This window comes from Ornithorhynchus anatinus, chromosome 19 (genome assembly GCF_004115215.2).
Source record: "Ornithorhynchus anatinus isolate Pmale09 chromosome 19, mOrnAna1.pri.v4, whole genome shotgun sequence".
NCBI lineage: Eukaryota > Metazoa > Chordata > Mammalia > Monotremata > Ornithorhynchidae > Ornithorhynchus > Ornithorhynchus anatinus.
In genome coordinates, this window is record NC_041746.1 from 344,733 (window position 1) to 353,816 (window position 9,084).

Consider the following 9,084-nt stretch of genomic DNA (forward strand, 5'->3'; position numbering starts at 1 on the left):
ACCCGCCTAGCTTGTATCCGGCCCAGTGCTCAGGGCGGTGCCCGGCACCTAGTGAGGGTTCAGCCGACACCCTAATGATTATAATCACCGCGGTCGGTAAATGTGGGCGGTCGGGTGGGAGGGGTCGGGGGCGGGCAGGCCGTGCCGCCGGAGGGGCGGGGAGGGACCGGCCGGAGTCCGCCCCGGGCTGATGCCGCCGGAGTCCGGCCGCGGTCCGGTCCGGGATATGAGCTCGGGGTCGCGGGGCGAGGGGCGGGCTGGACCCCCCGGGCCTCCCGGGCTGCCCCCGCTTCCCAAGAGCCTGAGCGGGCTGCTGCACTCGGCGTCGGGGTCGGGGTCGGGGTCGGGGTCGGGGGGCTGGCGCCGCCTCGACCGACTGTACGCGCAGAAATCCCGCATCCAGGACGAGCTGAGCCGCGGCGGGGCGGGGGTCGGGGCCGGGGCGGGCCGGCCGGCGGGGCGTCTCCGGCCCCACAAGCCCCCCAACCTGGACGCGGCGTTGGCCCTCCTGCGCAAGGAGATGGTGAGAGGGAGGCCGAGGGACGGGGACGGGACGGGACGGGACGGGACACCGGACGGGACCGCCCGAGTCGCCAGGACTATCCCGAGTTTTCTAGCCCAGGTCCAAATTGGGTTGACGATTTTCCCGCAGTGCACCCCTCCACCGGGGCCCCCCGCCTCTAATTCCGGCCTCGCCCTCCGTAATCCGCTCTGCTTCCTCTCCCTTCCCTCCCCGCCTCCCTCCCCTCCGGGCCCCCTTACCAGCCCAGAGAAACGACTAGGTTGGGAAGCGGTGCGGTCCGACCTGAGGCCCGTCCTCCCTGGGGGCTGCCGCGGTCAGGCCCGGCGGCCCGGACCCCCCCCCCCAACCGGGGCCGCTTCCGAATCTGGAACCTGAAACGCCCCCGAGGGCGGGGGAAGAGGGACCTGGCTCCCTCCGGCGGGAGGGGTCGGCTGTGTGGGTGTTTGGGGGGGGGGGTGGGAGGGGGCGAAGGGTCTCGGCCCCCCACCCCCAGGCTGGCCGTGGACGGACTTAGGCGGAGCGGCCTCCTCTCCCCGCAGCGCAGATTTGCTGCAGGTCGGGACGCCCGGGGCCCGAGGTCACGGGGCCTTTGGATCGTGGCTTCTCCCCGGCCGGACCCTAAACCCACAGTAACGGGGGGAGGGGGGCTCGTGCGGCCGAACCCTGGGGGTGCTGCCTCCGCTCTGCCTCTCTTCCGAAAGCCACGGTGGCGACATTAACCATTATTATTATCTCATAGCAAAAATAATGATGGTATTTAAGTGCTTACTGTGCACTGTTCTAAGAGCTGGGGTGGATACGAGCAAATCGAGTGGGACACAGTCCCTGTCCCACAGCGGACTCATAATCTCAAAAGGGATGGACGGGGTCGTCTCTGCCCCCCCCCAGGGCGATTACACGGACGGCTTCCCTAAGTGGTGAGCTAAGACTTGACCGGCCCGTTGACCCAACCTCAAAAACTCTCCCCGGCACCGATCGTCCCCAATTAAGTTGGCGTACTTGGGGGTCGGAGGAGCCGAATGGAGTCCGATTAGGCCACTCCTCTGGTCTCCAGTGGGCCGAGGACGGTCCGTCGGACAACCGGAGCTGGTCGTGGGCACGGCCTGTTCGCTGAGCTCAGTGGGAGACGAAGGGAAGGGAAAGGAAGGGAAGGGAAAGGTACAGTTCCCTCACTAGTAAGGTAATGTCCCTCAGAGGAAGGTCCGAGGCACCCGTCTGTCCTCAGGTGAGCAGTACAAATCAGGTGACTCCAGTAGCTTGTCCCAACTGGCCAGCCACTGTGTCGAGCCCCTGTTCCTCCCTGCACTGCCCTCAACCCCGGGACGAAGGGGGTGGAAATGTGAGGTAGGAGAAGCCCAAACGAAAACCGGGATGAACGTGTTGAGTGGGGGGAGGCGTGGATCTAGACGCCCCGTGGGGAGAGGCGAAGCTGCGGCCAGGGGGACTCAGAAGGTGCTCCTTGAGGGGAATCGGAACCAACCGATAATGGAAAGGGAAGGGCGGGTCACCCCCTGCTTGGTGAGCTTCCTCCGTGGAAAGGGGGAAGAAGTCAGCCTCCCGCAGAGCCACCGGACAAGATATTTGGATGAATCAACCTGAGGTGGAAATCCGCAATTGAAAAAGAAATGTAACAAGGCAAAAAACCCAGAAATCCAAGGGGAGTTGGCTCTCAAAGGCCCCGACTGACCTCATTCCCCCACTGTGCCGCACCCTCCCGGCTTTTGCCGTTGCGTCGTCACCCCGGCATCGGCGCCGATGGTCAAGGAACAGTGATCGCACGTGCCGGTCTAGGTCTCCCCGAGCCACTGTTCTCTCCTAGGTCCACAATCCAGTGCGTCACAAGTGGTTTGTGTGCATTTCCCTCTGACTTGAAAGCGGAAGGGATCCAAGATGTGTGTGCTGTTCCAGCCCTTTGTGAAGGAGCTAGATGAGGAAACCACCTGTCCCCGGGCCCATGGGGTGGGAAGAGGGGTAGGGACGGCTTGATGACCCAGCAGGAAGGGAGTCAGATGCTTAGACAAAGGCAGCTGGGAAGCATTCTGTTCTCAGTGGAAGTCCTGCTGGTTGTTTCTGGGGTCAGTGACCCAGAAGAAGGGACAGGCAAGCCTCGGGGTCTGGTTCCACAAAGACAAATGAATTAACTGGGCCTTTTCCCCCATTTGGAAACTACTCAGGCAGGTGGGGCGGGGGGGGAGGGCAGGGAGAAGGGCTGACCACGGAGCAGGAGGGTGGGCAGGGCATGAGCCTTCTGCTTGCTGAGGAAAATGGGTTGTGAGAGCACAACCTTGCTTTGATTCTTCTTGAAAGAGCGGAGACTCCCGGCCTCGCTCAACTGACTGTAAACCTCTCAGACCTGGCTCCCGAGGGCTTTCCGTCCCTGGCCCCGCTCGCCCTAGTTCTCGCCTGTTGGACCGATGGCCAGTGGCCTGCCCAAATCCTCCCTGAACAACGGTGGGAGCCCACCCGCCCTTGGGATAGCATAGCTGCCCCCACTGTCAGCAGCCAAGTGGGAGGGACCCCAGCTGGCATCGAAAGTCCAAAACCTTCATGGAGGCGTCCCCTGAGGCCTACCTGTTCCCCTGAGGCTGCTCTGGGTTGCCCTCTGTGCCTGCTTCTGGGACAGGTGGAGCAGATGGGAACCACAAGGGAGGAACTTTGCAGGAGCGTCCTCAGGACTTCTGTCGTTTCCTGAGGAAAGAAGACTCAGCTGTGTGCGTGTACGTGTGTGTGCGCACGCGTGCATCTCTGTGTCCACAAAGCTTGTCCTGTAGCTCACCAGGGCAACACCGGCTGCTCGGGGCTGGGGTGAGGGCACCTAGGTTGTGGTGCGTGGTGGGTTTGCAGAAGGAGGGGATGGAGGTGCCTCGGGCAGTGGAGGAGGGAGGGAGAGTGGTAAGTGGGTCCCTAGTGTTGTGCCTAACTGGCGGTAAAGGCTTGCCCTCCCCGCCCGCCCCCGGGGTCCTGCTCAGTAGTCAGGCAGTGGCTGTGGCGGGACTCGCCTTTCACTCCCAAGACAGCTGAGTCCTAGTTTCTAGGGTGGGGGCGGGGTTCGCCCCTTGGCAGGGATGCGATCTGTCACCGGGCGGCTTTCCATTCAGAAACATGCAGCCGGTTATCCGCCCCCACCCCCTTCGGGCCCTTCCCTCTACCCAGGGCTTACATCGCCCCAATCTGGGTCAGGGTGTCGGCGTGGGGAGGGCAGAGGGAAGGACAGCTGGGAAATGTGCCCTTGTCCGGCTTTCACCCGACAGTCCGTCCCCCTGCCTCCTGCCAGAACCCACACCCCCGGACGCCTAGCGAGTGCTAGGTACGGCACTAAGTTCTTGGCAAAGTACAGCAGAGGTGAGACACGTGCCCCCTGCCCACGAGGAGCTTCCAGTCTTACAACTTCCAGTCTGGGCAGACGACGAAACCGTCTTCAATGACGAAACCATCTTCACGTTTCCAGTCTCGCCCCAGACACGAGGCCTCTGGCCCCATCGGTGTGCAAGCGACAAGAAGTCCGTGCTTCCAGGCTCCTCGACCCACTGAGACTTAGGGCTCCAGTGGTGGTGGAGGAGGAATGCAGAGCTCAGGGCATAAGTCTCTTTATGGAAAAGTGTTTTCAAATGATAAAAAACATTTCCACGGCCTCTAAAAATCAGCAACCGGGCATAGAAACTTGTGCTTTCGAGTCCTTAGATTTTTCTCCCTATTTGAGGGTGTCTCCTTGGAGAATTTACACCTTTCTGCCTGACCCCTGGAGTTCAGCAATCCAGCCCTGCCCCACTCGCCGGTGGATCACAGCTGGACAGCCCCTCTGGCCGGGGCCAGTCCGGGCCCCGTTGAGAGCCGGGCCGGGCCGGGAGGAGAGGGTGGGTGGGTGAGAGTCGTAGGAGGGGCTGCCCCTTGGTCCCCCGCCCCCACCACCAACCTGGTCGGCCAGGTCTGAAGGCACAGCTCGCTCTCCTCACTTCTTTGTGTTTGTGCTTCTCCCTGTCTAGGTCGGGCTGCGGCAGCTGGATATGTCCTTGCTGTGCCAACTGTACTCTCTATACGAGGCGGTCCAGGAGTTCCGCGGGGCCTGCCAAGCGGCCTCCAGCCCGGACGGCTCGGACACCATGGGACACGCCTTCTTTGACGAAGACGAGGAATTCTTCCTGCCCAATGGCGGGGACCAAGACCCCCGGCCCGACTTCTCACTGCCACCCGGGGCCTTCTCCGGCGACGTCTGGATCCCGGACTCCGTCTAGGGCTCGCCCGGGGGGCGGCAGGGTCCCCCGGGACGGCCACGCTGTCTTCTGGCTGCCGTCGACCCGGCCTCCGTGCGCGGACGCTGCCAGGCTCTCTGGGTCTGCCGGTGCCGCTTGCAAGCCGGGTGTCCCGCAGCTGGCATCCACAGCGGGGCCACGCCACGACCCGTTAGTCGCTCCCCAAGGCTTCGGCTCCCTCCGTGACTGAGACACGGGAACACGCCACTTCCGGTGTGCTGCCTCAGGTTGCTTCCTCCCTGGAAGCTGTTCTGGGCTGAGGGGTTCTGGCTTCTGCCCGGGTCCCGTTCCTTTGTGCGAGTTCTGTCGTGAAGACAGAGTGACGGCTGATCGCTCCTCCTTGCCAGCTGGGATTCTGTGGCCAATGTGGCACCCTCTTCGCCCGCACTCCAGGGATCCCTGGGAGCGACTGGATGGTTTGGCTCGTGGTTGGTTGCCTTCCTGACGACAACGAACACCAAAACCCACTCCTGGACCTGGCGGTCACCGGCTACTTCGTCTTCACGCAGCTGTGCCCAGGTGGGCGGGTGAGGGAATTAGGCCGAGGAAAAGAGGCGGCTTGCCATAGGCTGGAGGGCTGGAAGCCGTCCGGTGACACGTTTTACTGTCGAATGTTCCAGAGCCTCTGCAAGTAAACCGACACGCTGGAACATGTCTTCGCTGTGGGGCTTGGGTGGGCAAACGCGGCATCTGTCTCCTAGCTTACAACAGTGACAGTCGGCCTTCAGCTATTTTATTTAAATTGTTTCTTGGACCATTAAACCCTGTCCTAGCTTCCGGCAACAACACTGACCCAAATCTGTGTGTGTCTGTCTCTCCCCGTCTACGCAAGGAAGTTTCCCCAGGTCAAATTTTGCAACGTTCCTAGTGAAGCAGCAGCTATGAGATAAGGGGCTGAGAAGCAGTGTGGCCTAGTGGATAGACCCCCAATCCTGGGAGTCGGAAGGAGCTGTGTTCTAATCCCAGCTCTGCCACTTGTCTGCTGTGTGACCTTGGCCAGATCACTTCACTTCTCTGTGCCTCAGTTACCTCACCTGCAAAATGAGGATGAAGGCTGTGAGCTCCATATGGGACAGGGACTGCATCCAACCAAATTACCTTGTATCTACCCCAGTTCTTGTGCCTGGAATATAGTAAGTGCTTAAATACCATTTAAAAAAAAAGTGGCTATGTGCTCAGTGCCAAAGCCCGGGTGTCCAGTGGATGGTAGCCAGTGCCGCTTGCGGGGAGGAAGGGCAGGGACCACCTGGAGGAAGGAAACATCTGCACACTGATCCCAGGGTGGGTACTGAATGCAGCCAGTGACCAGTTGGAGCCTTTTTCAGGACAAACTCTCCCAGCCGGAGGATCCCAGGGCCCAGATGCTGACCTGTGGAGGAGGGTATTCAGGGCTGCCTCTCTCTCCAACTTGCTCTCTTCACTATTCCCACGCCTATCGCCTCCTCATCCCTCATTCTCGACTCTCCCTTACCAACCCACCAGACCCCAGCACTCTCCATTCAAGCCGTCCTGGAATCCCAACTCCTCCACAAAGCCTTCCTCGATGAATTCCCGGCCCCCCGGTATCAACAGTCCCCTGGCGTTGATGTAATAATAACAATGTTGGTATTTGTTAAGCCCTTACTATGTGCCAGGCACTGCTCTAAGCGCTGGGGTGGATAAAGGTAATCAGGTTGTCCCACGTGGGGCTAGTCTTAATCCCCATTTTACAGATGAGGTAACTGAGGCACAGAGAAGTTAAGTGGCTTGCCCAAGGTCAAACAGCAGACAAGCGGCAGAGCCAGAATTAGAACCCAGGTCCCTCTGACTCCCAAGCCCGTGCCCTTTCCACTAAGCCTCGCTGTGACCCACTCGGCACTTGCGTAAGGATATACATGTTGATTAGTCAAGCTCTTTCATCCTGACATTTTTGTTCTCCCACCACTCGTAAATAAGTTTTTCCTGTCCCGCTCCCCTTTAAATTGTAAACTCCTTGAAGGCATGGAAAAGTCCTGCTTCTGAAGAACGCTTGAGCTCTTAGTCAAGTGTGCACTCCTCAGTAAATGCCATCAGCTGAATCTTGGCTATGAAAGGGTTAGCGATCTAACTCATCCACTGAAACTCACCCTTGTTCAAGGACCAGGGAGGGGGCAATCGGAGTTGAGGTGGGCGTGGTCCCGCCTGGCTGGTGGGCCCTACCGCCTCTCACCAGCTTTCCCCAATTAATTCCCAACCCACTGAGTCAAATCAAAGCATTGCCCCTCCGCTACGACTTCAACCTTCCTCAGCACTTGTGCACAATCTGGATAATCGTATTCTGATTCCTCGATTTGTAAGTGCCTTCCTGCCTGCCTCCCCTATTAAAGAGAGGGCAGGGACCGCGTCTCCTCCCTATTTTGTACTTCCCAAGTTCTTTTGGAGAACAGAGCGAGTCACCGTCTGGGGAGTCAACCTTAGAGGGTGGTGACCGGAACAGGGCCCGGAGCCCTGGCATCCAGCCTGAGTCCCGGCTGCAGCTAGACTCACCCTCCCCTTTGAGCCTGCACCTCTGAGAACTTTTCCTTTGCTCTTCGGGAAGATGAGCGGGTGGCAAGGGGCCCTTCCTTGGGCATGAATTTCTCACTTCTCCCCGTCCCGATCATTCAAAGGTGTCAAAAAGGCAGGAGGTGGGGCAGCAGGGGGAGGAGGGTGGCAGCAAGCAGGCTGGAGCCCCCAAGGGTCACAGAGAAGGGTCTTTCTGGCCCCTCTGAGGCCATGAAACACTTGGGCCGCACAAGGACTCAGAGCTTGCCTGGCCAACTGAAAGGGTTTTATTCGCTCTGCTCTTGGTGATAAGAAGCTTTGAGATTAGCCAACAGCAAGGCAGAGCTCAGCTCCTTGATCCTTTTCTCCTCCCCGACATTTCAGTTCTAAGATTTCTGGCACTCACTGTGCTCTGTAAGGCAACCCCCGCCCCCCCTGCTTGCCCTAGGGCTATCGATCTGGGCCACCAGGGTGAGAACCCTTGTCCCAGCAGGGAGGCTCACGGAAGAATGCCCAGAGAAGGGGTGGCAAAGTTTGAGAATCGGGGCGCCTAGGAAGGGGCTCATCAACACTGATTAATCGGTGGTATTTACTGAGCGCTTCCTGTGGGCAGAGCACCGGGCTCCTTCCCAAGCTTGTCCAGAACAGCCAGCTGGGGCAGAGATCTCCAACTTAGGTACGGAAACGGTGCCTCCGAAAGCCAGGTTTGTTCTCCAGGCATCAACTCCATCGGCGCTCTCCCTTCCTCCCTCTTCCACCCGGGCGTCGGCCTAGGAGCCCCGGAGGAAAGGAAGGTGCCGTGGGAGACGCGGCTCTTTCCCAGCCAGGCGTGCCGGGCGCTCAATGGGAACCATCCTCAACCCAAGCCTTGAGGCGTGACCCCTTCTTTGGGCGGTTCCCGGCCTCGCTCTCTCTACTTGAATATCAGCGGTGATGAAAAATTCTCTGAGAGAGCAGGAGGCAATTCGCAGGAAAAGCAAGATTTCTTTCTAATTTCTGCCACCTGGTGGCAATGCGGAGCTTTTTAGGTTTATGTTCAAAAGTGAAACATTTCTTGCGAGAGGAATTCTTGAAAGGAAGTACTCCGTTTTCCCCAAATCTCCTCTATGCTTCCTGTCTGGGGTACGATTTCTTCCCCTAAACGTCGCCCTCAAGCTGGTCCAAGGGAGGAGAGGCCAAATTAGAGGGGCTGAGGCCACGGTGTCAGCCTTCTCTCCAAGAGCGTGGGCCAGGCCTGGCCCACCCCGTCCTCATACCCGGTTCAGGCGGCCAGGTGTGGCTTTAAACTGCCAACCTAATAATAATAATGGTATTTATTAAGTGGTTACTATGTGTCAAGCACTATTCTCAGCCCTGGGATAGATAAGAGGTAATCAGGTTGGACCCAGTCCCCATCCCACACGGGGCTCAGAGTCTCAATCCCATTTTACAGGTGAGGGAACCGAGGCAGAGAGAAGGTAAGCGGCTTGCCCATTCCCGTCCTCCATCTCACTGCTGGTGAGAAACAAGGCCTCTGGGCTTCCTCATGCCCCAGATGGAGAGCCAGAGGAGGGATGGTGGCAGACCAGCTTGGGTGCCACTGGGCCCGGGTCGTCGGGCCAGGACGGCTGAAGAAGCAGCGAGCGGCCGCTGCTGGATGGGAGACAGATGTCCAGGGGTTGGGATTCTTCCTGCCACCCCGGAGTCCACTGAGCAGGTGCACGATCAGCTCTCATCAGGTTTTCCCCTCTACCGTCCCGACTTCATCCCTCAACATCCTTGTTTCTTGCTGCCCCGCCCGGGCACTGAAGAATACTGCCAGAACGGAGC

At 59.5% G+C, this 9,084-nt stretch overlaps 1 protein-coding gene across 1 annotated transcript; it reads left to right on the forward strand.

Annotated features, from left to right (window-relative positions):
• Window positions 1-203: 203 nt before the first annotated feature.
• FAM89A (family with sequence similarity 89 member A) lies at window positions 204-5,571 on the forward strand. Its single transcript, XM_029047403.2, has 2 exons — window positions 204-523; window positions 4,507-5,571. Exons 1-2 carry the CDS (start codon window positions 227-229, stop codon window positions 4,753-4,755), a joined length of 546 nt encoding a protein of 181 aa, XP_028903236.1. The 5' UTR covers window positions 204-226; the 3' UTR covers window positions 4,756-5,571.
• The last annotated feature ends 3,513 nt before the right edge of the window (window positions 5,572-9,084 follow it).